The sequence below is a fragment of the Geotrypetes seraphini genome, chromosome 10 (assembly GCF_902459505.1).
Source record: "Geotrypetes seraphini chromosome 10, aGeoSer1.1, whole genome shotgun sequence".
NCBI lineage: Eukaryota > Metazoa > Chordata > Amphibia > Gymnophiona > Dermophiidae > Geotrypetes > Geotrypetes seraphini.
In genome coordinates, this window is record NC_047093.1 from 22,821,998 (window position 1) to 22,849,930 (window position 27,933).

A 27,933-nucleotide genomic window follows, 5' to 3' on the forward strand; every position below is an offset into this window, starting at 1 on the left:
CCAGCAGGAACCTTGAAGTTTGCTTTAAGACCACTTTTAAATGGCGTTTTGCACTTAACTTAGGTGCTGGAAAGCATAGCTGGCTTAAAGAAAGGTTTGGACAATTTCCTGGAAGAAAAGTCCATGAATGACATGGGTTTTTGCCAGGTGCTGGTGACCTGGATTGTCCACCATGAGGACGGGCTACTGGGCTTGATGGACCATTGGTCTGATCCAGTAAGGCTATTCTTATGTTCTAATGCTGATAGAAATCCTTTTTACATCAGAATGCTGTTGTTACCAAGCTACGTGAAGAGTACAATAAGCTGGCAGTGAATTTTGCAAAGTGGGAATATTGGCATATTCAAGAATATCGAATAACGGAAGAAAAATGTCCAAGAACATCACATCCTTTAAAAAGGTCAATATCAATTCAGGAAATCAAAACCAAGTATTCTTTTTTTTTTTCTGTCCCTCAGCAGCAGCAGAATCAGTGCTCTCCAAAATCAATGAAAACATGCCCCGCGAGCCACATCCCCTATGTTTAAGGCTTTTTGGCAAGTTGGATTATATGCCCGATGCCTGTTTTGGATACTTGACCAATTCATGGAAATAGTTGTCCAGCTGGTGTACATCGGGGTTCATGCACATGACTTTCTTCCAGGCTGAATCAATGGAAGTATTTAGCCGATGACATGAGCAATCTATGTGAGTTTTTGCAGCCACAACATTTGATCCTTTGTCAGTTGTGCATGGTATATCACCCAAATTCAGTCCAAGTTCTGTGAGAGTAGTGCCAATGAAATTCTCTATGCTCTTTGCTGTGTGGAAAATACATTTATTCACTGCATGATGCAGGACCTAGTTATTCACCTAAAACACATTGTAAGAATTCTTGATCATGTCATCAGTTGTCATATCTGTGCAGAATGACACAAATTATCAACAGAACTACCGTGTCTCCCCGAAAATACGCCCTAGCATGATTTTCGGGGTAGGTCTTAAAATAAGCCCTACCCCCAAAATAAGTCCTATTTGAAGTGCTGGATTTGCAGGCAGCAGCACTTCCCCCCGCCCCCAGTGCACCCTCCTCTCGCTGACCCTTCCATGTCTCCCTCCCCATGCCGAACGTGAGACCAACTTACCATTACCTACTTCTAAACGGTAGCGTTGCGGCAGCAATTTAAACGCGCTGCTTAGTGTCTTCTCCCGCTGGGGCATTTCTCTGCTGCATCACTGATGATGTCATCAGCAATGCGGCACACTCAATGCCCCGGCGGTAGAAGACCCGAAGTAGCCCCGGCGGTAGAAGGCCCGATTGCTGCCACCATGCTGCCATTTGGAAGAAGGTAATGGTAAGTCGGTCTCGCGGCTGGCATGGGGAGGGAGAGCTGGATTGGGTCGGCAGGGGTTCGGCTGCACAGCGGGAGGAGGGGGGGAGGGGGGTGAAAGAAAGATGTTGTGGGTTTGTTATTGGGCATTGTTTCCCCAAAAACAAGACCTACTGGGTATTTTGGGCCCAAAATTAATGACGGTGTCTTATTTTCAGGGAAACACGGTAGTCGTAACTTGTTTCTTGATCTCCTTGTATCATTGCTTCATTTTTTTTAAAGACTGCTTCCCTTACAATACATCATCAGCGCTTATATTTCCATAATTGCTGCTCATTAAAATCATTTGCTGGGCAAATGATTTCAAACCTGAACTCAAAACAGAGAATGATAACACAGCCTCAACAACTAGATGCCGTCCAGCACTCTTCACAGCAGCTCTATCTCCTGGTGAAACATTTGTACCAGGAATCTTTCTCACAAACCAATCAATCAAGTTTGGTGACAGCACATGACTTCATATGATCTGTCATATTTTTTATCCCATACTGTTTAATCCCCCCAGCTTTCCCTGCCCTCTAGTTCGTTGTCTCCCCTTGGCCCCTAACCCCCATTTCTCTGAATTCTTTCTCTCTTTACCCTCATATTACTGTTTTCCTCCCGGATAATTTGGCATATGGAAGAAACAAGCAGCAGCACATCAGACTACTTAAGAACATAAGAATAGCCTTACTGGGTCAGACCAATGGTCCATCAAGCCCAGCAGCCCGTTCTCATGGTGGCCAATCCAGGTCACTAGTACCTGGTCAAAACCCAAAGAGTAGCAACATTCCATGCTACCAATCCAGGGCAAGCAGTGGCTTCCCCCATGTCTTTCTCAATAACAGACTATGGACTTTTCCAAACCTTTCTTAAAACCAGCTACGCTATCCGCTCTTACTACAAATTCTGGCAATGTGTTCCAGAGCTTAACTATTCTCTGAGTGAAAAATTTTTTCCTCCTATTGGTTTTAAAAAGTATTTCCCTGTAACTTCATCGAGTGTTCCCTAGTCTTTGTAATTTTTGACGGAGTAAAAAATCGATCCACTTGTACCCGTTCTACTCCACTCAGGATTTTGTAGACTTCAATCCTATCTCCCCTCAGCCGTCTCTTTTCCAAGCTGAAGAGCCCTAACCATTTAAGTCTTTCCTCATACGAGAGGAGTTCCATCCCATTTACCATCTTGGTCACTTTTCTTCGAACCTTTTCTAGCGCCACTATATCTTTCTTGAGATAAAGAGACCAGAATTGAACACAATACTCCAAATGAGGTTTTCTACTGGTCTGGATCAACTGCTTAGTTGAACCATGCGGAACTTTGTACAGCAGTAGAACCTAGGAGAGTAGAGGAGAAAAAATGGTTTGATGCACAGCCACTTGTTTCTTTCTTATGCCACATGATCCAAGAGGGCAGGATAAGTCTGGTGGGAGACAAGGGATTTTTTTTTTTCGAACAGTCTACGGATGTGTGACGCAAGAAGAGGAGGATCAGAAAACTGACATGGTTTTCTTCCCTTTATATCCTGTGCAGAATTCCCTCAGGTGTGACCTATGAATTGACAGCACTACAAATATTACACTGGACCTTAAAATACCAAAAAACCTATACAAATAAAACAGAAAAAGTGGGACTGTTACAGATCTCAACACAGAAACTATATATGCAAACAAATACCACATCTCAGTCACGTGAAGAACACAGACAGACCCTCACCAGATACAGAGCAAGGGAGCCCAAATTAAAGTTTGAAACATGAAGACAACAATTGAACTGGGAATTCCAAAAAGCTAAGATCAGCATTTTCTGTCACACTAGAGCAGTGTTTTTCAACCGCTGTTCCGCGGCACACTAGTGTGCCGCGAGATGTTGCCTGGTGTGCCGTACGGTCAGGGCCGCCATCAGGGCAGTACCACCAGTCTAGGGAGAGGGGCGGTCCGCCCCACGTGGACAGGAGAGAGCTGGACGGGGGACCCGCGGAGTTCAATACATCTCGAGCCGCGAGGCTCGTCTTCTGTTCCTGCCTGCCCTGCAGCTAACAAACATATAGCCGATCGCAAGCGTTCCCCGATGTCAGCGCTGACGTCGGAGGGAGGGCTTAAGCAAAGCCTGCCCTCCGACGTCAGCGCTGACGTCGGAGAATACTTCCGTTCGGCTATTTGTGTGCGGCAGGGCAGACAGGAAGCAGAAGACAAGCCTCGCGGCTTGAGCTTCGTTTTGCTGAGAAAGTTGCAAAGATGGGCTGGTAGGCAAACACGGAACACAAAAGGGGGGAGGGAGTGCGTTTTGGACACAAGGCATGAACTTGGGAGAGAGGAAGGGAGGGAAAGAGATGCTGAGGTGGGGGAGGGAATGCGTTTTTGGACACAGAAGAAATGGACTTGGGAGAGAGGAAGGGAGGGAAAGAGATGCTGAGGTGGGGGAGGGAATGAGTGTTTGGACACAGAAGGCATGGACTTTGGAGAGAGGAAGGGAGGGAAAGAGATGGTTGTGTACACGGGGAATAGAAGAAAGGAGAATTTTTGGTCATAGGGAGGGAGTGAGGTACAGATAGTGGCATACCAGGGTGGGGGGGGGGCGGTCTGCCCCACCCCGGGTTTACGTCCCAAGGGGGTGCACAGCTGGCCACCCTCCAGTGTTGTCCCTAGGCCGGCAAACTGCGGCTCTTTAGCCACTTGAGTGCCACCGCCGCCAACGGTGTTGTTGGCGGTGGCAGCATTATAAAATACTTTCTTTGTGTTTATTTGATTCCTATTCAAGAGAATTACTTTATATATAGTCAATATAGGCACAGAGTTAAATTTTTTAACATTTTCTAATGGTGGTGTGCCTCGTGATTTTTTTCATGAAACAAGTGTGCCTTTGCCCAAAAAAGGTTGAAAAACACTGCACTAGAGAAACAAAATTCCTTTTGCACTGAAAACAATACATAAATATCTAAGATATACAGTTCACAAAGTTAACATATTTCAATTAATAAATTCAAAATAAAACACTTTGGGGTCCATTTTTCAAGGCGCGCTAAACAATTTAGCATGCATTAAATGCTAAGGCGCACATAGAATATAATGGATGCCTTAGCATTTAGCGTGAGCTAACCTTTGGCGCTAATCAGTTAGCACGCCTTAATAAAAGGGACCCCCTTTTTTTCTACATTTTGTGTGTCTGGGCATTTTATTTTTCCATCGCATTGGTCTCGGGGTTTTTTCTGCTATCTTATCTTCTGCTAATTCTTTTTCCAGCAGCCGCTGACAATTTATTTCTCTTCTGTCCTACAATCTTGTTATATCCCTCATTATACCTGTCTGACAAATCGATCTTAAAACTCTCTCGTCCATTTTTCTGCCTCTGTCTACTCAGATTTCACCCTCTTGATCTATTCCTTTGCACTTTTTATCTCGTATCAACTTTCTATCTCCTTCTCTCATTCCTTAGCTCTCACATTTCCTGTCCTCCTATTCCCTTTTATCTGCTTTCCATTACATTTCCACCCTCTATACTCACTATCCTCCTCTCACTCATCTCCTTGACAACCCTCCAATGGATTCTCCCATTCCTAGCATCTCCACTCCTTGCCCCTTGCAACTAGCATTTCTTCCCTTTCTGGCTTTCTCCCTCCCACAAGTCCAACATCTCTCCTTTCTGCCCTTCCACTCCCTCCTACCCAGGGGCATAGCCAGGCATGCCAATTTGGGTGGGCCTCAGCCCAAAGTGGAGGGGCTACATACTATTCCTCTCCCCCCCTCCCCCCCATATTCCCAAATTCAATTTTAATACATGTGCTCTCAGGGATCCCTATACCCCACCAGTGGAAGAGATCTTGCTCCAGTGGCCCAGAACATACCCATACTCACTGCAGCTAGCAGCACTATTTATGGGCCGCTGCCAAACCAGCCTTCCTCCCTACTGCATATTCGCAAAAACTGAGCATGTGCAGAAAATGGGTGAGCCAGTACAAAAATGGCCCATAGTGTCACCAACTGCAATGAGTATGGGATCATTCTGGGCTGCCAGAGAAGGAATTTTCCAGCTCAAGGATCCTTGCCAGTCTAAACAAGAATGCCACAATTTTGGGTGGACCTATTCCTCCCAAGTCTGACATCACTCTCTCCCTCCCACCCCCTTTCAGCCCTAAGTTTATCTCCCCTCTGCCTTTCCCTGTATCTCTCTCCTTTCCTTCATCTGCTCTCCCTCTCCCAGCCCCTCTCTCCATTTTACACCTCCCCATCCCCCAATTCCATCTCTCCCTTTCCCCCTTCTACCCCTTCTGTTCTCCCCAAGTCCATATCTCCTTCTCCTGCCCCCTCCAAAACTCTGACATCTCTCCCTCCTTCCCTCCCTTGAATCCAACATCTCTCGTTTACATCCCCCCCCCCAATCTAACATGCCTTCCTTCCTTCTTTGCAGGCCTCCCTCAAACCCAACACTTATCCCCTATTCCTCCTATTCTCCAGCTTCACTTAAATTTCTCCCATCCATCAGGAATCCCCCCTTCCTTCCTCAAACCAGTCCCCTACCTCCCTGAGTCTATCTTTAATTGTTTCAAAGGTTACAGGGCAGCGACATTGATTCACACATGCTGCCCTTCTGCTGCCAGTCCGACGTCTTCTCTCTATAGTGGCCCACCCCAGTGGAAATAGGAAATTATGTCAGAAAGGGCAGGCCACAGTAGAGAGAGGATGGTGGGCCAGTTGTAGAAGGGGTGTGTGAATCATTGTGCCGCCCGGCAACTTTGATACAATTAAAGGTAGACTCGGGGGGCGGGAGCAGGTTGAGGAAAGAAAATAGATGCTGGCCTGAGGGGAGGGAATGGAAGAAGAGATATTGGGGAAGGAATGCATCAGAGATAACAAGTAGGTAGGCTGGCCGGCAGCAAGATGCTGCTTTCAGAAATGGGCCGCCTGAGGCCTCTGCCTCAGTTGCCCTCATTATAGGGTCGCCCCTGCTCCTCTTGTTAATTCATGTGAATGTGAGAGAGGGCATAATGATAGAAATTTCCCATGGTGCTCACTCATTTCAATTTAAAACAATATATCTTCACTGATTTGATGTGTTGGCTTCATATTCTGTATTTTAGTCTGGTGTTTTGTGCTTTTTTAACAGCCATAATGATTATATATGAGATGTATGTATGCAAGTAAATAAGCTAATCTGCCCCCCCTAAAAAAAAAAACAAATCCGTCAAACTATGCCCATGCCACAAAGGAAAAATAAGCATACATTATTTATGCATTTCTGTGATTTTAAAACTGCAAAATGTATTGTTCTGATAACATCAATAACATCTGTATTGCACAACAAAAAAGAAAGCACAACCCCATGTATAACAATGCAAGACAAAACGAGGGGGGAAGGGACACCCACACATCAGCCTCAACGACAATCAATTTATTGAAAACATGTAAATTGTAAAAACATATAAATATAAATAACTATAACATAAGGCAAGCTTTACAGCGAGTCTTTAGTCCTTTTTGTACTGGACCCCAATACGGTCTGTGCCTCGGCTTGAAGAGCCTTCCTCAGGAGTGTATAAATAAAATCTATAAAACAAAACAGCAGAAGATGTACCTGCACATGCATATATATAAATCATACATTACATAAGAAAAGCAAAGAAAACCCCATGTTAGGGTCCAGTACAACAAGGACTAAAGACTCTCTGTAAAGCTTATCTTATGTTGTAGTTATTTATATGTTTTTACAATTTACATGTTTTCAATAAATTGATTGGGGGATGAGACCAGTGGGAGGCAGGGGAGGGGCAGGGCACTGTGGGTGGAGCATGGCACCCACATGTCCTCTTTTTTGACTCAATGCCCATCCTTCAGGATTGTACTACTATTATTAATTATTTCTGTAGCACTACCAGACGCACACAGCGCTGTACAGAGTTGCAAAGAGTAAGAAAACAGTCCCTGCTTGAAAGAGCTTACAATCTAAACAGGCAAGACAGAAAAACAGGACAGTTAATTTGCTGGCTGGGTTGGAGGGCAGAGGGGTGTACAGGACAATCAAGCCATTGTGACATCACTGATGAGGTTGGCTCTTATTGGTGGAATGAGGCATTATTACATCAGTCTCAGCTCTGCTTCCCAAAGACTGAAACTCTTCACACTATGAATTATTTCTATAGCACTATCAGACATGTGCAGTGCTGTACAGAGTGACAAAGAAGATAGTCCCTGCTCAAAGAGCTTACAATCGAAATAGACAAGACAGACAAACAGGATGCCACGGATACAGTTAAGGGGAATGGATAATCAGCTCGCTGGGTAGGAGGGCAGAGGAATAGGGTTAAGGATTGAAAGCTATATCAAAAAGGTGGGTTTTCCGTCTGCTTTTAAACAAAGGAAGGGGCTTGGCGGACAAACTTAGGTAATTTATTCCAGGCATAGGAAGCAGCTAGATGAAAGGAACGAAGTCTGAAATTGGCAGAGGAGGAGAAGGATAAAGCTAAGAGCAGTTTATCTGAGGAATTGAGTTCTCTGGGAGGTGTATAAGGAGAAAGAAGCGAGGAGAGATATCGAGGGGCAGCAGAAAGAACACACTCGAAGGTCAGCAATAAGATCTTGAACTTGGATTTTCTTAAACTACGAGTCCCTACATGCACTGGGGCAAAGGAAGGACCCTGCCAACGAGGTTCCCAAAGTTCCTTTATACCGTTTGGCTCAGGCAAAAACACGGTATCAGAGCCAGCGGTGGAGGCGACCACCACAGCCCCGCACAAACGGTAAACCGTTCTCCTGTTCCAAACAAATGACGGAGCTGCGAATGCGACGCGTGGAATATCGCTCGCCTCATTTCCATCCCAGAGTGAAACAAATCCGAGCTCCCCCCCCCCCATTCCTGTATTTACCTCAGATCAGCGGCGGAGCGAGCCCCGAATCTCGCGATATGAGCCTCCCTTCCCCACACGGGCCGAGTCTCGCGCAGCTCTTTAGGCGCCTCCTCCAGCGCGAGCCGACTGGAAAATGCGGCGCGGGGGTCTCCCGGGGTGCTCGTCACGTGACCTATCCCCTCTGCCTCCCCCGTCTTTTCGGCATTGCCAAGGCGACGGCGGCGGCCTAGCGCGATGCTCGTCACGTGACCTACCCCCTTCGGTCCTCTTCCGGGTGCTGGCCAAGGCGATACGGTACCGGAGCAGGGGGGGGCGCCAGCGGCGTCATCGGTGGAGGGATGGCGCGTTGGTCAGGTTGCTGTCGGGCTTGGACGCTGCTGGGGCCGTGCTCGGGCTCCTTCCGGCCGCCGGCGGCGTGTCGGGGCTTCCGGAGCGGCGGCAGCCAGGAACAGGAGTGGAGGCGGCGGAATAAGACGGCGCTGAGTTACGTGGCGGCGGCGGCCGTGGGCATGCTGGGCCTGTCCTATGCGGCCGTGCCCCTCTACCGACTTTACTGCCAGGCAAGTGAGGGCGCCCGGGCTGCGCTGCTTTACCCATGTGGAAAGTACAGAATTTGTTCGGGATCTATACAGCCACAATCCCCCGATCCCAATATTCCCTCCCCCCACCATCACAATGTAAACCAAAATACAGTATACAATTGAATGAAAAGCTGCCAGAAGAACCAAGCACAAGATATGACAGATGAAAAACGATCCAGGCAGAATGAAAGAGTAGCAAGCAATACGAGAACAGAGAAAGAGCAAGTAGCCCAACCGAGGAGGCCTGATCAAAACCAAATCAAAAGCTTGACACTGAGGGCCCTGGATTCTGATGAGCCCCAAGTCCCCCCACCCCCTAAGACTAATAGACAGCAAACAAAGATTAAAACCAAGGCAAACACAAAATAAAAAACAAACAAAATAAAGACGTGTATATACATATATTCCTTTATTTCACACATATATATATATATGTGAAATATATATCTATATATATTTCACATATATGTATATATATATATATGTGTGTGTGTGTGTATATATATATATATATATATATGTGTGTGTGTGTGTGTAAAAAATAAAGGACTATATATACATATAAACTTCCAAGCTGAGGGACGGCTAACCCCCCACCGCTCAAGGCCAATGAAACAGGCAAGGTATTAAGAATCAAACTACAGGTTCTAGGAGACAAGGAATATATATAAGGACCCCTTTTCTACAGTTCACTGACTCCCCTGAGATCCTGTTTTCCACAAAACCAAATACCGCTTTTGAGGGAGAGCTGTATTAGTCTGAACAGAAGCAACGTAGAATGAAATGGTAAATGTATCAATAAATTTGCCACTAGCCTCTGTGTCACTTAACGTTTTTCCCCTTGTTTTGACGTTTTACACTTAAAGAGGCCTGTTTATTAAACTACTATAAATTTTACATTTAGTGCAGGTTACATGTAAACAACGTATAGAAAGTGTAAAACCTGTGTGCAGTTGAAAGTGTTTACCATACAGAAAAATGCTTTACCATGTTTAAATGTATTTAGTTCTTCCTAAATTGAAGGCAGTAAGCACATCCACATTAGCTGCAACAGTAACTGCAGTGCACAGTCCAAGTTCATTTCCTGACCCATAACAGGCTATGCAGTAAAAGGTACTAATTTGCACACCAAGTATATAATGTAGCTGCACTGCTCATTCCTAGGATAAGTAGCATAGAATCTGTTTTACTGCTTGGGACCTGGGTTGGCCACTGTTGGAATTCTGAGGTTCTTACTGATTCATATGATTGGTGCCATAAATTGGCAGCTAGGTGCTGTTTTATAAAATGCACATATATCACTTAACGTGCAACCACAAGTGAGCCGTGTGGATGGACATGTCATGGATGTTGTGTGCACTGCAAGGTGCACATAGATGTGCCATCTTATGTCAGCCACTGACTCTGTGTAAGTGGTTTTGCCACTTTATTGAATTTCTATCATAGTTCATGAATTAGCATGTGCAGTTGTGCCAATGTGGTAACAGCATGAACTGATTCACCTTCTGCAAGTGCACTTCATTAAACAGGCCCCAGATTTACACACTTTATAATTTATTTTTTCAATGGCCCCCAGATTTAATCATGCACATCCATCTACTGTGTATGTAAACTTGTAACCTGTTCTGGGCTCTTCTGGGAGGACGGGCTAGAAATCCAACTAAATAAATAAATAAATAAAAAAGAATATTTCCTGAAATAATAAATCCAAACTAATGTAACTTCTGAGGTGAGGAATAGCCTTGTGGTAGAACTGCTACCTCAGCACTCTGAGGTTGTAGGATCAGTCCCAGCACTGCTTGTGACCCTGGACAAGTCACTTAATCCTCCATTGGCCCAGGTACAAAATAAGTACCTGTATACAGTATATGTAAATTGCTTTGAATATGTAACCACAAAAAGATGGTATACAAGTCCATCCCTTTTCCCCTTTTTCTTTTAGTTATATCTGCTTATCTGTAGATATGTAATACATTGAATGTTTAATTACAGTACTTGTTTCTGGTTGCTGTGCTTTCTTCTAGGCTACTGGATTAGGTGGAACAGCTGTAACTGGGCATAGTTCAGACAACATAGAGTCCATGCAGCCAATTAAAGACCGAATAATTAAGGTTACCTTTAATGCAGATGTGCATTCAAGCTTGCACTGGAATTTTAAACCTCAACAAACAGAAATATATGTGAGTTAAGTACTTTACACATTATTTGCTTTCTCATATACACTCAAATCATGCATAAAACAAATACAGTGGTGCCTCACACAACGAACTTAATTGGTTCCAGGAGCAAGTTTGTTATGTGAAACGTTCGTTATGTGAAACGCGTTTTCCCATAGGAATACATGTAAAAAAAAATAATTCGTTCTGCAGCATAAAATATGCTAAGATGACATAAAAAAAGATAAATTTTTGGTTATTATTTTTATTTAGATACATCTAAAAACATAATTGTTTTTTAAAACAACACACATTTTTTAAATTTAAAGACAGACTAAGTAGAGTCTAATTTTACAGTGAGAGAGGGCAGAGTCTCAGCGGCAAAAACTGGGACTTAACTGTTCATTTTTTTTTTTTCTACCGTGTTTCCCCGATGATAAGGCAGGGCCATCAAATAAGACAGCCCCCCCTTTTTAGAAAAAAATGTAAAATAAGGCACCCCCCCGCAAATAAGCCACCCACCGATACCTGCGCTTACCCGAATCGGGTGGTACGGTGGGTGACTCCGTGTGGTCCTTGGCACCCCCGACACGATCGGGGCAAGAGGGAGCTCAAGCCCTCTTGCCCCCCCGACTCCCCGACACGATCGGGGCAAGAGGGAGCCCAAGCCCTCTTGCCCCCCGACTCCCCGACACGATCGGGGCAAGAGGGAGCCCAAGCCCTCTTACCCCCCCGACTCCCCGACACGATCGGGGCAAGAGGGAGCCCAAGCCCTCTTGCCCCCCCCCGACTCCCCGACACGATCGGGGCAAGAGGGAGCCCAAGCCCTCTTGCCCCCCGACTCCCCGACACGATCGGGGCAAGAGGGAGCCCAAGCCCTCTTGCCCCCCCGACTCCCCGACACGATCGGGGCAAGAGGGAGCCCAAGCCCTCTTGCCCCGCCGATTCCCCAACTCCCCGACAATATCGGGCCAGGAGGGAGCCCAAGTCCTCCTGGCCACGGCGACCCCCTAACCCCACCCTGCACTACATTACGGGCAGGAGGGATCCCAGGCCCTCCTGCCCTCGACGCAAACCCCCCTCCCCCCAACGACCGCCCCCCCCCAAGAACCTCCGACCGCCCCCCCAGCCGACCCGCGACCCCCCTGGCCGACCCCCACGACACCCCCAACCCCCTTCCCCGTACCTTTCTGTAGTTGGCCGGACAGACGGGAGCCAAACCCGCCTGTCCGGCAGGCAGCCAACGACGGAATGAGGCCGGATTGGCCCATCCGTCCCAAAGCTCCGCCTACTGGTGGGGCCTAAGGCGCCTGGGCCAATCAGAATAGGCCCGGGAGCCTTAGGTCCCTCCTGGGGGCAGGGCCTGAGGCACATGGTCGGGTTGGGCCCATGTGCCTCAGGCCCCGCCCCCAGGAGGGACCTAAGGCTCCCGGGCCTATTCTGATTGGCCCAGGCGCCTTAGGCCCCACCAGTAGGCGGAGCTTTGGGACGGATGGGCCAATCCGGCCTCATTCCGTCGTTGGCTGCCTGCCGGACAGGCGGGTTTGGCTCCCGTCTGTCCGGCCAACTACAGAAAGGTACGGGGAAGGGGGTTGGGGGTGTCGTGGGGGTCGGCCAGGGGGGTCGCGGGTCGGCTGGGGGGCGGTCGGAGGTTCTTGGGGGGGGCGGTCGTTGGGGGGAGGGGGGTTTGCGTCGAGGGCAGGAGGGCCTGGGATCCCTCCTGCCCGTAATGTAGTGCAGGGTGGGGTTAGGGGGTCGCCGTGGCCAGGAGGACTTGGGCTCCCTCCTGGCCCGATCGTGTCGGGGAGTCGGGGGGGGCAAGAGGGAGCCAGGCGGAGAGAGGGCAGTTAAGCGCAGTGCCTGCGCGGAAGGATGCAGCTCGGGCGACTTCGTTGTGTGAAACGAAGTTCGTTGTACGAATCAAGACATAAAGTTCGTTGTGCGCAGCGTTCGCTGTGCGAGGCGTCCGTTATGCGAGGCACCACTGTACTTTTAAAACCAATAGGAGGAAATATTTTTTCACTCGGAGAATTGTTAAGCTCTGGAACGCGTTACCAGAGGTTGTGGTAAGAGCGGATAGCGTAGCTGGTTTTAAGAAGGGTTTGGACAATTTCCTGAAGGAAAAGTCCATAGTTTGTTATTGAGAAAGACATGGGGTAAACCACTGCTTGCCCTGGATCAGTAGCATGGAATGTTGCTGCTCTTTGGGTTTTGGCCAGATACTAGTGACCTGGATTGGCCACCGTGAGAATCGGCTACTGGGCTTGATGGACCTTGATCTGACCCAGTAAGGCTATTCTTATGTTCTTATATACATGTGACTTTAGTCTGTAGTTTTCAAGACCATTTATTATTGTATTGCAGCAAATAATTATTCCTGGGAAAATTCTGTGTAACTGCTCAGCACAGAATTTGCCCAGAATTTCCCACCCCGGCAGGATGCACATAATAATCTGCACTGAATTCAGCACAGACAGCAGCAGCTCTGTCCCCTCCCCTGCTGGCAGCAAGAATTGCTGTGCATCAAGTCAGTTCCTCCTGTGCCAGCTTAGACCTAACTGTTTATGTGAACTGCAGTCGCAGTCATAGAAAGTTGTGTCTAGGCTGGCACAGGAAAAGGAAGTGACCCAATGTGCAGTTCTTCTTGCTGTGGGAGCAGAAAGCTGAAGGTGTGCCACTACTGTGTAGGTGGGCAAACCTGAACATGGGAGGAGAGAGAGAGAGTGACATCCGGGGGGGGGGGGGGGAGGAGAAAGAATGAGAGGCTTGGATATTGCATTCAGGAGAAGTCTTGGGGGACAGACAGAATTATGGGTCTTATGGGATTTAGATAGGGAGAGAGGGAACTGAGGAGGCTGGAGCCTGAGAAAAGAAAAGGCAGGAAGGGATTTCAGGCCTTATGATGGGGGAATTCTGTGCAAAAATGTGAAAATTCTGCAAAGCTTATTTGTAGCGTTTTGCGCAGAAATGCCCAGGAGTAAAGTACTACAAAATAAGAAGTGTTCATACCACCATGCTGCTGTGAATTAGTATATATCAGTTATCTGCTATTGATTTATACTGTGTACGTTAAACTGTAACCTGTTCTAGGCTCTTTTGAGAGGACGGGCTAAAATATTGAATGAATGAATAAATAAGTCACATTGTAAAGGATTATTGCAGATTTAAATAATTAGTATGACAAACACCCCGGTCCTTTACCGATATTAGTGTTATTGAATGCAATATTTGTTTTAAAAATTGGTAATTGTTTTCATATGTCTAATGGGATGTTATCCCAGGACAAGCAGGCAGCATATTCCCACACATGGGTGACGTCAGCAACGGAGCCCCGCAGCGGACAGCCTCGAAAGCAAACTTGCTTGAAGATCTCGAACTTTCGAGTGCTGCATCGCGCATGTGCGCGTGCCTTCCTGCCCAAACTAGGGGGCGCATCTCCTGTGAGGATCCTCAGTTCAACGTTTTCCGCGGAGCTGAGAAGACTTGTCAACTTAGTTCCCGTAGCGTTGTGCCTTCTCTTCACCGCGGCTGAGTAGTTTTTCTTTCTGTTCGGTCGCTGTGTTTTTTGATTTGTTTCTAATTGTAAAAGTAAAAAAAAAAAAAAAAAGTAAAACTTTTAGTTTTTGTTTATTTGCGTCGGGTTGGGAGATTGAGGCCTAGGCCTCTCTCCCTCGTTCTCGATACGGACTTTGTCCTTTCTATGTCCCGGCCTGTTACCAGGTTCAAACGGTGTTATCAGTGTGGCAGGACTATTTCCATAACTGACCCCCATAGTCGGTGTATGCTCTGCTTGGGGACGACTCATCGTCCCGAAGACTGCCTTTGCTGCCTCACTCTTCAACCTCGTGCCTTTAAGCGCCGCTGCGACAGGTTATTCGAGCTTTTCCCTCGAATGGAGCCTGAAAAAGCGGTGGCCTCGGCCAAGGCATCTGTGAAACCCTCCACTTCAGGACAAGCCTCGAGTACGAAGACTTCGACTTCGCCTACTCTGCAGGCCTCGGCCTCGAAGACCTCCGGGTCCTCGGCCTCGAAGGCCTCCTTGGTGCCCTCGAAGCCTGGACTGGGGGGTAAGTCTCCTGCTTCCTTTTCAGGTACCATTCCTAAGAAGCCAACGGAGTCTAGTACCTCGCAACCTGGGGCTCCAGGTTCGGCTCCGTCTTCTAGACCGTCCTCCAAGCGTGCTTCCAAATCGAGGGAATACTCTCCTCCGAGGTCGCCCTCAATGGAACGCACGAGGCCTCCCGTGACTCCGAGTCCCTTGGTCTCTGTCCCTATGTTTGAGGACATGCTCAAGTCAATTCATCGTGGCACAATTGGTCCCGACCTCGACCTTGTCTTCACAGGTCCAGCCTGAACAGCAGTCTCTGCCTCGTCGGCGGTCACCTCGCCGCAGGTCTCGATCTCGAGTCTCTTCCTCGGACTCTTCGCCTGACCGAGCCTCTAAGCGGTCTTTACCTCGATCGAAGCACCGCTCTAAGTCTTCGAAGGTCCTTTCCTCGAGGAGCTTGAGGCCTTCAGATTCTTCGAAGCACGTGCCTCACTCTCAAAGTACTGTTGCCTCCTCTGTTTCATCGAGGCATTCTAGGTCGAGGACCCCACCTTCGAGACTTTTGCCTCGGGAGCTGTCTCCTTTAGCGAAACCTCGTACTCTGCGCACTTCTCCGTCTCGGAGTCTTAAGTGGAAACATTCCACCACACCGCCTCTAACTGGTAGTGCAGCATCCTCTGTTACCTTACGTCTCGGTTCGGAGCCAGTTTCCCAGTATTCACGCGAGACCTCCCCATCTTTTTCAGTGGTGCCTCGCTCTGCCTCTCCTCAGGAAGCCTCTACGTCGAAGTCTTCTTCCTTTGCAAAGTTTGTCTTCGACATGGGCCAGGCTCTTAACATCGACTTGCATTCAGATTCGAAGTACACACCTGATTATTTGGCGGATATGGAACTTTCCCATCCTCCCAAGGAAACTTTGCATCTGCCCATGACACCTGTGCTGAAGCAGACTTTTCTGCGGAATATGGAGACTCCTTACTCTGTGACAGCGATCCCATCTAAGTTGGAGTCTCGATATCGTACTGTGCCTTGCAAGGGGTTTGAGAAATCACAACTTTCTCACCAATCTTTAGTAGTGGAATCATCCCTGAAGAAAGCTCATCCTTCTAAAGTGTCTGCTACAGTTCCACCAGGGCGTGAAGGTCACACTATGGATAAATTTGGGCGAAGACTTTATCAAAATTCGATGATGACTAACCGAATTCTAAATTATAACTATGTCTTCACTTCATATTTTAATTATTTTTTGAAGCAGTTGTCATCCTTTTGCCCAGACTGGACTCAGAGAACGCCTTGCTGAGTATAAACAAATTATTCAATCTCTCTCACAATTGCGTCTCTTCATGTTGCAGGCATCTTATGATGCATTTGAGCTTTCTTCTCGGGTATCAGCGTTCGCAGTGGCCATGCGACGTCTGGCCTGGCTCAGAATAGTGGACATGGACCCCAACTTACAAGATCGGTTATCAAACCTACCGTGCCAGGGCTCTGAGCTTTTTGATGACTCGATTGAAGCGGCTACTAAACGGCTCTCGGAGCATGAACGCTCCTTCGCCTCTCTTATTCGCCCTAAACCAAAACCTTCTACATCTAGGGCTTACAAGCCTCCGGCAGTAGATACCCTATGAAGTCCACGCCAGCTTTCTCTAGGCCTCCACCTAGAAGGCCTCAAAAACAGCGTCCTCAGAAGTCGCAGACGCCTGCTACAACCAAACCCGCTCCATCTTTTTGACGGTCCAGTGGTGAGCATTCCAACCGCCTTGCATCCGAACTCCTCCCTGCCCATCGGAGGCCGCATTTCCCTTTTTATATCTGTCTGGGAAACCATTACATCGGACCTCTGGGTCCTCACGGTCATCCGCGAGGGATACTCTCTACGCCTGCTTCAGGTGCCTCCAGATCATCCTCCAGGAGAGTGTCTTTCCAGTCTCTCGCAACTCCCCCTTCTTCTTCGGGAGGCTCAGGCACTTCTTCGCCTTTGAGCTGTGGAGGAGATTCCTCCTTCCGAGCACAATCTGGGGTTTTACTCCAGATACTTCCTAGTTCCCAAAAAGACGGGGGATTTGCGACCCATTCTGGATCTCCGTGCTCTCAACAAATTTCTAGTCAGAGAAGTTTTGCATGCTCTCTCTTCCAGTTTTGTATTCTCTCATGGATCAGGGAGATTGGATGTGCTCACTGGACCTCAAAGAGGCTTATACTCACATTCCTGTCCATCCGAAATTTCGCAAATATCTCCGGTTCAAGATGGGGAACATTCATCTTCAATACAGGGTTCTTCCGTTTGGCTTGGCGACCTCCCCCAGGGTCTTTACCAAGTGTCTAGTCGTGGTAGCTGCAGCCCTCCGTGCTCGAGGCCTTCAGGTTTTTCCTTACCTCGACGATTGGCTTATCAAAGCCACTTCTCTTTCAGAGGTTACTCAAGCGACCCTTCAGACTATTTCTTTTCTTCAAAGTCTGGGGTTTCATATCAACTTTCCAAAATCTCAGTTGGTTCCAACTCAATCGATCCAATTTATTGGCGCAGTGTTGGACTCTGTTCACATGAGAGCTTTCCTTCCTCTCAATCGTCAAGAAACTCTCCTACACCTTTGTCATCGCGTAGTTTCAATGTCGACTCTCACGGCTCGCCAAATGATGGTCCTCCTCGGGCATATGGCATCTACGGTACATGTGACTCCCTTTGCAAGACTCCACCTTCGCATCCCTCAGTGGACCCTGGCGTCTCAGTGGCAACAGGGCCTAGATCCGCCTTCTCGTCATATAGCGGTGACGCCTTTATTAAAGAAGTCTCTCCGCTGGTGGATGCTCTCTTCCAATCTTTCCAGAGGTTTGCAATTTCACCATCTTCCTCATCAGAAAGTACTTACAACAGATTCATCCGAATACGCATGGGGAGCCCACATAGATGGTCTCCGTACGCAAGGGTTGTGGACCGCCACAGATCGTCGTTGTCACATCAATCTGTTGGAACTCAGAGCGATCTTTCTTGCTCTCAAAGCTTTTCTTCACCTCCTTCACGACCAAGTAGTCCTTGTTCGGACGGACAATCAAGTAGCGATGTATTATGTCAACAAACAGGGCGGGACGGGCTCCCACTCCCTTTGTCAGGAAGCTCTGAGGTTGTGGCATTGGGCGATTTCTCACAACATCCTCCTTCGGGCTGTCTATATTCAGGGTCAACAGAATTGCCTTGCAGACAAATTGAGTCGTCTGCTTCTGCCTCACGAGTGGACGCTCAACTCCCCTACACTTCGTCAAGTATTTGCTCGATGGGGAACTCCTCGGGTGGATCTCGAGGCGGATGCTTTCCTTCTGGACTGGAGGGGTCAGTTTCTTTATGCATTCCCTCCATTCCCTCTAATTCTCAAAACTCTGGTCAAATTGAAGTCGGACCATGCCACGATGATTCTCATAGCTCCCAGGTGGCCCCGACAACCTTGGTTCTCTCTTCTTCTTCAACTCAGAATCAGGGAACCTCTTCTTCTACCAGTTTTTCCTTCTCTGCACACTCAGAGTCAGGGGTCTTTACTTAATCCCAACCTACAGTCTCTTCACTTGACGGCTTGGTTCCTTTCCACTTGACTGATCCTTCTCAATTCTCTCAGTCTGTTCAGGATGTCTTTCTGGCGTCCAGAAAACCGTCCACTCGTCAATGTTATGGTCATAAGTGGACCAGGTTCTCGGCTTGGTGTTCCGCTCATAGTCTTCAACCAAAATCTTCCCCTTTGACTTCAGTTCTGGATTATTTGCTTCATTTATCTCAGTCTGGTCTTCAATCTACCTCTATTAGAGTTCATCTTAGTGCCATTGCTGCTTTTCATCAACCTTTGGATGGGAAACCCCTCTCGGCACATCCTCTGGTTGCTTGTTTTATGAAGGGACTTTTTAATCTCCATCCACCAGTTAAACCGCCTCCTGTTGTTTGGGATCTTAATGTTGTTCTGGCTCAACTGATGAAACCTCCGTTTGAGCCTATTGACTTATCGCATTTTAAATATCTTACTTGGAAGGTTGTTTTCTTGATTGCCCTCACTTCGGCTCGTCGAGTCAGTGAGTTGCAAGCTTTAGTCTCGGACCCGCCTTTCACAGTTTTTCACCATGATAAGGTAGTTCTACGTACACATCCAAAATTCTTACCTAAAGTAGTGTCTGATTTTCATATCAATCAATCTATTGTGTTACCAGTGCTTTTTCCTAAGCCGCACTCTCACCCTGGTGAGGCGTCTCTACATACTTTGGACTGTAAACGTGCGTTGGCGTTTTATCTTCAACGTACTCAACCTCACAGGACATCTCAACTTTTCCTTTCTTTTGATCCAAATAGGTTGGGACGTCCTGTCTCGAAGCGTACCATCTCCAACTGGATGGCTGCTTGCATTTCTTTCTGCTATGCTCAAGCTGGTCTTCCTCTACAAGGTCGAGTGACGGGCCACAAAGTTAGAGCTGTGGCGGCTTCTGTTGCTTTCCTCAGATCAACTCCTATTGAGGAAATTTGCAAAGCTGCCACTTGGTCCTCGGTTCACACTTTCACCTCTCATTACTGTCTGGATACTTTATCCAGGAGGGATGGCCATTTTGGCCAATCTGTTTTGCAAAATCTTTTTTCGTAAATTGCCAACTTCCCTCCTCCCTTTTTTTTTACTTAGCTTGGAGGTCACCCATGTGTGGGAATATGCTGCCTGCTTGTCCTGGGATAAAGCACAGTTACTTACCGTAACAGGTGTTATCCAGGGAGAGCAGGCAGATATTCCCACAACCCACCCACCTCCCCTGGTTGGCTTCTTAGCTTGGTATCTGAACTGAGGATCCTCACAGGAGATGTGCCCCCTAGTTCGGGCGGGAAGGCACGCGCGCATGCGCGATGCAGCACTCAAAGTTCGAGATCTTCAAGCAAGTTTGCTTTCGAGGCTGTCCGCTGCGGGGCTCCGTTGCTGACGTCACCCATGTGGGGGAATATCTGCCTGCTGTCCCTGGATAACACCTGTTACGGTAAGTAACTGTGCTTTACTGTATGAACATAACTTTAAGCTTATTTTATTTATTCAGCATTTACTATACCACTGAAACTGACTTGCAGGACCAATCTAAAATCAAAATAAGAGGAACTCCATTAGCAAATAGGAAAGATTTCACACACATCCAAAGACAAATCAAACAAATTAAGTCACATAGTGTGATGGGACCTGCCCCAATGGCAGTCCACGGCAAGCTCAAGAAGGAAATACACATCCAAACAGCCATGTTTTTAGGCAAGTTTTTAATGTGTTGGTCATGTGGTGGTATGCACTATCAAAATAATATGCCAAAAGAGTGATCTTTATTAAAATGAAAGCAGTTCACAAAATCTCAGCTGCTTATGACCATCCCCTTTTTAAAAAGCAGGCATGTGAGAGCTACACAGTTGGATTCAGCCTCTTATCAGTCTCCTGTATTGCTGGTTTATTATCATAGAACCTTTAAGTTCCAGTTTTTATTTAAAGCGAATGAATGAAAACACTGTTTTTATTTGGTCAGTCTTAGCTTGTTGCAGCTTCTAACTGGAGAGTGTAATAGCTGATAAGAAGCATATTAATGCCTGCAGTTGTGGAGAGCAGGACAGAAATACGACTTCTCTCTTAAATGAAAAACTCAAGCCAGAAAACAGAATTACTCAAAACTTGCTTTCTTTCAATTTTAAAGCTTTTAGGCCCTGATTCTATAAAGTCTGCCTAAAGTTAGGCGTTGATATAGTCACCGATTCTATAAAACTTAGGCAACCATTATGGAATCACACTTAGCATCACCTAATCCTGCTTAGGTGACGCTCAGCATCCTAACATTTAGGCATACCCAATTTATGCTGAGGTTTTCTATGCCTAAAGTTAGGCACCAATATCGGAGCCTAACCACACCTGATTTGCAAAGAGACGCCTGAAACGAACAAGATCCGTTTCTTGGTCCCGAAACTGCCCTGCAAAACACTGTCATCTGGAGGCAATTCCTCTTAGAAAGAAAGATACGTAGACAGTATTATAAAGAGATTTTGCCTGTTTTATTATCAGTCTGCATTCATTTATATATCTTTCAGTGGTATTAGCAGATGACGTACAGACCATATCTGGTGACAGGATACATAGGCTTCAAAGAAGTAATCACAAAGGAGCAGGATATGTACTTCATTGTTTAAAACTAAAAGGTGTAAAAAGCTTCCTTTATCTATCTCAACCGGTACATAGCAGTGGGGGGTCGTGCCTTCATTGTCTGAGAGCTAACTTCGTTAACATAAATTAAATGACCTCTTCCCAAACCATTAAGAGAGTAAACACGAACATTCTACATTTGATTACTTCCAGCATGGACAGAGACAGAAAACTTATCCATTAAAATGTGTCCTTTCAACGCCTACCTAAGAAATACGCCCATGATCTGCTCTTAACCAAGTCCACTTTTAGTGTAGATGCTTTGGGCTAGGCACCTACTTTTTATAGAAACGAGTTTTTCAAGTTAGGCACCTAACTTTCAATTAAGTCCAATTAAAACTGATTGCGAGGTGTTGAGTGCCAATATAGGTGCTGATTAAGCCTGTTGGCTCAATTAAAGTAGGTACCAATATTGGCACCTAACTTTAGGTAGACTTTATAGAATCAGGGCCTTGGTACTTATGATATTTCTAACTGACTTTTTGAAACAGAAATTGACAAATCAAACCTAATTTCTTAGGTAGTGCCTGGAGAAACAGCATTAGCCTTCTACAAGGCAAGGAACTCTACTGACAAGCCAGTAATTGGAATCTCAACCTACAACGTGGTACCGTTTGAAGCAGGACAATACTTTAATAAAATCCAGGTATGTCAATGGAATACATTCAGCACAGCTCCTGAACTGCTTATTTTTAAGGTCCTTGGAAAACTATTTCAAGGATTAATTTTTCACAGGCAGGCAGGAGGAAGAGCTGTGCTGGCAATTGCTCTTCTGAGCAAGCGCTTCCCCCCCACTTTACTGGTGATTTTCCGCACACATAGCATGTATATAATTTGCATGCTATTTTGCTGAGAATCGCCCGTGAAACACGATTCTCAGCAAAATAGCATGCAAATTATATACATGTTATGTGTGCGGAAAATCACCAGTAAAGTGGGGGGAGGCGCTTGCTCAGAAGAGCAATCGCCAGCACAGCTCCTCCTCCTCTGGTATTTTTTACCATGGTATTGGAGCTAAGAGAATCTGGCTGTTAGACTTCTGCATCCCATTTTTGTCCAATTATTTTGTATGTTACCTTGTAACCCATTCTGAGCTCTCTAGGGAAGACGGGGATATAAAACAAACGGCCTCTTTTACAAAGCCGCGCTAGCTGCCCCGAAGCCCATAGAGATTTAAAGGGCTTCGGGGCGGTTGCCACGCGTCTTTGTAAAAGAGGCTGAAAATAAATAAATATTTTTACAAGTATTAAAAGCAGCTCAGCCAGCCACAGCTGGTTTCTAGGTGCTGCCACATAATTGATCAGCTACATAATTGTAAACTGTCCTGCCCATACCTGGAAAGATAAGCTCTTTGTCCCCAATCATTTCTGTGCAGGTGTATTAATGTAATTAGCAGAGAAATATCAATATTTCAGTAGTGAACAATTAGGAAAAGAATAGAGATAAAACACAATCGTATTTCTTGTATTTAGAGGGAGAGTTTATCTCTTTAAAAAATCTTAAACTCAGAATGTGGTTTTTTGTGATCAAACAACAATGGCATACCGCCAGAAACCTGTTGATGTTCTGAAATACAAGTTAAATACTGAAAGGTAATGTTTCAGTTCTAAAGAGACTTTATCAGGGATCTGGCATCTCAGAGCTTATCTCTTACTAAATGTTTGCCGGTAGCATCCAAAGTAAGTTTTCTGTCTACATTTTTAGGTTTAAAGTAACTTGTTATATCTGTCTTGATTGTACAATTCCGTAAGAGTATTTGAAAATTGAAGCCCATGAAATCATTTTAATTTAACAGGAATGTTTCTATTCTATTTATCTAAAATAGTTTAAGGCAGATTAGTCATTCAGTTTTTAACCATGACTCAGCTCCTTTGTATATACAGTGGTACCTCGGTTTACAAGTGCACCGGTTTGCGAGTGTTTTGACATTTGCAAAATCGGTGCCTCGAAAACCAAGCATGGCTTGATTTACGAGCGCCCCCCCCGCATTCTGGCACCCCCCCGCCACGATCCGGCACCCCCGACATGATTGAGCACCCCCCACCACGATCCGGCACCCCCCCCCCGACGGGGGGGGGGGTGCCCAATCGTGTCGGGGGGTGCTGGATAGTGGCGGGCAGGTGCCCGATTGTGTCGGGGAGTGCCGGATCGTGGTGGGGCCTTCGAGGGGAGCAATGCTGGTTCTCGGGGGGGGGGGGGGGGGAACGCATCAAAGCGAGTTTCCATTATTTCCTATGGGGAAACTCGCTTTGATAAACGAGCATTTTGGATTACGAGCATGCTCCTGGAACGGATTATGCTCGTAATCCAAGGTACCACTGTATTAGGATAATCAAAATTAAAAATGTATAAAATCCATAAACAAAGGTGAAGATCTACTAACATTTGCTCAAATGCTCTAGACCAGGCTAATAAGGAAGACTTTCAGTTACACAGTTCAGGGTTATCACATCTTACCTCTCTCTAAACATTTTCTAACTATACCTGCAAATATTTTGGGGATAACCAAGTCTTTAGAAAGTGTTTAAAATCTTTTCAAGTGACATCAGATTCCAAACCTCTGGATCCCTTCCTGTAAGTGTTCTGATTGATTTCCCATAATTTACAGTCATTTGCTATTAGGAAACCACCTACTGAACCACCTCTACAGAATGCATAGTGCACGTTAAATGCTAAGGCGACATCCATAAGTATAAAATGAGCTTCTTGGCATTTAGGCCCTCTTTTATAAAGGCGCGCTAAGCGTTTTAGCGTGGATTTAGTGCGTGCTAACAATGAGTGCGCTAACCACTAATGCGTCCATAGGATAACATGCACACATTAGCGTTTAGCGCATGCTAATATTTAGCGCGCGCTTAATAGCTTAGCGCACTTTTGTAAAAGAGGGGGGGTTAGTGTATGCTGAGCTTTAGGAAAAGGGTCCCTTAATATGGTGAACTAACTTTAGATTGGAAAAAAAAAAAAACCCAACAACCCACAATTAATTTTGTCACTTGAGCTTCCATATTTACAGCTCCTTTTACTAAGCTGCGGTAGCGTTTTTAGCTTGCACTAACCCCCGCACTACACGGAAAAACTAACGCCAGCTCAATGGAGGAGTTAGCGTCTAGCATGCGCTAAAACCGCTAGCGCAGCTTAGTAAAAGGAGCCCTTAGTCTGGAGTAGTGCTGCCCGATTCACGATTTGAATCGGTTCACCGATTCACTTCAGGTGAATCGATTTGAATCGATTTAAAACCCCCCAAAATCGGTTTCCCGATTCGTCTGACCCTCCCCTTCGCCTCCTAAAGCAGGAGCGGCAGCACTGCTCTTGCTGGCCGGCCACTGCCTTACCTGCTTTAGAGGGGATCAGGGAGAGTCAGTAGGGAAGTGCTGCTGTGGTGGTTTCCGACTTCCCCCCCCTCCCTGGCGTCCAGTTTCCCCCCTGGCCTCCCCGAAGGACTGCACCCCCCCCTTCCCCAGGAAGGCCTCCGTGTTCCCCCTGGCCTCCCCATACCGTTTACCTCATAGCTGCAGTCTGCAGCGAAGATCGCGGCTACAGCATCTTTGTAAACTTGCTTTTGAGCTGTTTCCTCCACCACAATCCTGCCTCTGACATCAGAGGAGGGGCAGGACCGCAGCAGAGGAAACAGCTCAAAGCAAGTTTACAAAGACGCTATAACCGCTATCTTCACTATAGCTATGAGGTAAACGGTGTGGGGAGGCCAGAGGGAACATTGAGGCCTTCCCGGGGGGGGCAGTCCTTCGGGGGAAACAGGCCTTCAAGGGGGGGATAGGCCTTCAGGGGTGGGGTGCAGGCCTTCAAGGGGAGGTGCACGCCTTCAGGTGAGGACAGACCTTCGGGGGGGGGGGGCCCTGGTGTAGAAGTACACGGAGGGAGGGAGGGAAGGGGGGTTCAAAGAGACATGCATTTTCTGGACTTTGGGGGAGAAGAAATAATGGGTCTAAAAATAGAGGAGAGGGAGAGAGATGATGGACAATGGGATTTAGGGAGGGAAGGACTAGAAAGGGAGAGAAGTTGGACACAAGGGATGGTGTGGAGGGGGGATAGAGATGCTGGATAGGAGGGTAGTTGGGAAAAGAAAGGGAGAGATGGTGAATCCTGGGGTGGTGGGGAAGGAGGGAGAGATGCTGGATGAAAGGGTAGTTAAGAAAAGGTGGATCTGTAGAGGGAGATGAAAAAAAGGAAAGATGCCCGACCTCCTGGGGAGGGAAAGGAAATGGAAGGGGAGGACAGATGGATGGTTAGAACGGAGAAAGAAGGAGACCCTGGCAAGCAAGTTATCATTAGACAATCAGAACCTAAGACCAACAAGATTTGAATAATGACCAGACAACAAAAGGTAGAAAAAATAATTTTATTTTCCATTTTCTGATTACAATATGCCAGATTTGAAACGTGTATCCTGCCAGAGCTGGTGTTAGACCGCAAACGTGAGCTAGGATTTAAGAGAGAGAAGAAAAGTCTTTTTTGTTTGTTTATTTTGTTTACACCACAGCGCCAGTGTGGTTAGGAGAAGGCAAAAGGGGTGAAGAGGCTATAAAATAAACCCACCAAGATGTTTGAAAATAACACCCAATTGGGCAGGTAAATCGAATCGAAAAACCAATTCAATAGGCTGAATCGAATCAAAATTTTTTTTTCCTGAATCGGGCAGCACTAGTCTGGAATCCAGAATTACTTCCAAAATTCTGGACCATAGATACCATGATTGTTGCAATTGTCTGGGTCTTGCTGCGTCTGCATAAGTGGAACTGATGTTTCAGCCATTATGCTATGGCTTTTTGAAGAAAGCCACAGCATGATGGCTGCAACAATCATGGAAGACTAAGGTAACAAGATAACAGTAAATAGTACACCAACTTCCACCAATATCCGATTAAGAATAACTATTAACCATAAAATGTAAATATGATATTATTCCTAGGCTGGCTGAAACTAGTTTATGAATTTTTCTTTCACAGACAGAGTATCAGACCAATCTGGATGCATTCTTGGACTTGATAGCCATTCTTGCTTTTTCTTTCTTTCTAGATAACCTTGTCACTTTTTCAAAACATTTTATCTATTTATAAACCAGTACTTTAAGTACCAAAGTGCTTTGTGATGAGATTCTGGGCCATTTTATGGGCGTTTTTCAGTCTCAAAGGTATCCTTTAGCTTTGTAGGTAGATAGGTTTTACTCATTCAGACACACCATAAAGAAACTTATTGTAAGGATTGGACTAATGCCAGTTATTTAGAGGTGAGGGTCATTGTCTTTTGCAAAAGAAGAATGAATAACTTTTATGTATTAAATCAATATTGTAGCTTAGTGGGAAAAATGCACTATAACAGACTTTTAAACATTTTGAGAATTTTGTCCTTTTGTAGAATTGTTTTTTTATAATCAGATGTGAATGTTTTGTTTTATTTTTTTCTTGTTTACAACTATTTAGTGTTTCTGCTTTGAAGAACAGAGGCTCAACCCCCATGAGGAAGTAGATATGCCAGTATTTTTCTTCATAGACCCCGAATTTGCAGATGATCCAGCAATGGCGAGAGTTGACACAATCACGCTTTCCTACACATTCTTTGAGGCCAAGGAAGGACACAAATTACCACTTCCAGGCTACAATTAAAATGGAGATTGGACATTCTAGCTCTAAATATTTCTATGCACTGTATAAGCCAAAAAGCTCAGTAACCCAGCAGCCCCCTGACTATTATGGAGAGACAACAGAGCAAATATTACACAATAAAAAATATTCAGCTTAAAATTTGTTGAAGACCCAGATCCAGGATTCCGTCTCACCCTAATGAATTGGACTTTAATTCCTTTCGAGCTATTTTTATACGTATTCATAAGTTCAGCTCTGGTCTATGAATTTCGTGTTACCAGCTGTTTCCAATTCCAAACTGAAGATACAGAACATGAAGTTAAGTTAAATGGTATTATTAGGACTAATTCAGGAGCCCTTGTCAGCTGACTTAACCTTGGTTCCTACAAACAGCATAGAGAGGTACTGTGAAATTGTCTTCAATTGTTGCTTCTATTTTCAGCAGTGTACCAGTACTTGCTACTCTAGTACTTGACTCGGCCTTTCCTATTGTTCAATTCAGGTTTCTTCTGCTGTCACTGAATGTAGAGTTTTGGCTTTTAGTTGGAGAGAAAGTGCTGTTGGATTTATATAAGTGTGTATTGCACATATAGTGGAATCTTGGTTTACGAGCATAATTCGTTCCAGAAGCATGCTCATAAACCAATTTACTCGTATGTCAAAGCAAATTTCCCCATAGAAAGTAAGGGAAACTCGCTTGATTCGTTCCACCTCCCATCCCCCCTGGCGCTACTCCACTCCACCCCACCACATCCCCAAAAGACCCCCCACCCCCCACGAACTGGCATGGCCCCCCTGCCCGCAAACGCTGCACCCTCCCCCTGTGAACCGGCATCAACCCCCTTCGCGAATGCCAGCCCCCCCCCCACCCAAACTGAAAGCTTACCCCCCAATGTGGCACCGGCATGCAGCACCAAGCCACAGGAGGTGCCGGTGCCTGAAGATCGTGCCTTTCCTCCAACTGGGCCTTGAGCATCTGTGCATGCTCAAGAACTTCTGGCTCCTGCCTCTCTCTAAAACACTCGCAAACCGGTGCACTCGTAAACCGAGGTTTGACTGTATATTGTCTAAGGCAAATGTCTGTTAATTATGAGTTGCTTGCCAGTGTCTCATCAGGGCTAATTTTGAGTGAGTCTGTGAGCATTGTTTTTAAAGTTATAGTTAAGGACGATTCTA

General features: G+C 46.2%; 2 protein-coding genes across 2 annotated transcripts in view; one reads left to right on the forward strand and one right to left on the reverse strand.

Annotated features, from left to right (window-relative positions):
* The window catches only part of STXBP4 (syntaxin binding protein 4), a 177,529-nt gene extending 169,011 nt beyond the window's left edge, over positions 1–8,518 (reverse strand). The window contains 1 exon segment of the mRNA XM_033961059.1: positions 8,445–8,518. Coding sequence (XP_033816950.1) covers positions 8,445–8,518 — 74 coding nt within the window.
* LOC117367940 (cytochrome c oxidase assembly protein COX11, mitochondrial) lies at positions 8,495–27,701 on the forward strand. The gene is made up of 4 exons (XM_033961060.1): positions 8,495–8,750; positions 10,796–10,951; positions 21,678–21,803; positions 26,596–27,701. The coding sequence occupies exons 1-4, from the start codon at positions 8,529–8,531 to the stop codon at positions 26,776–26,778; spliced, it is 687 nt and encodes a 228-aa protein (XP_033816951.1). The 5' UTR covers positions 8,495–8,528; the 3' UTR covers positions 26,779–27,701.
* The last annotated feature ends 232 nt before the right edge of the window (positions 27,702–27,933 follow it).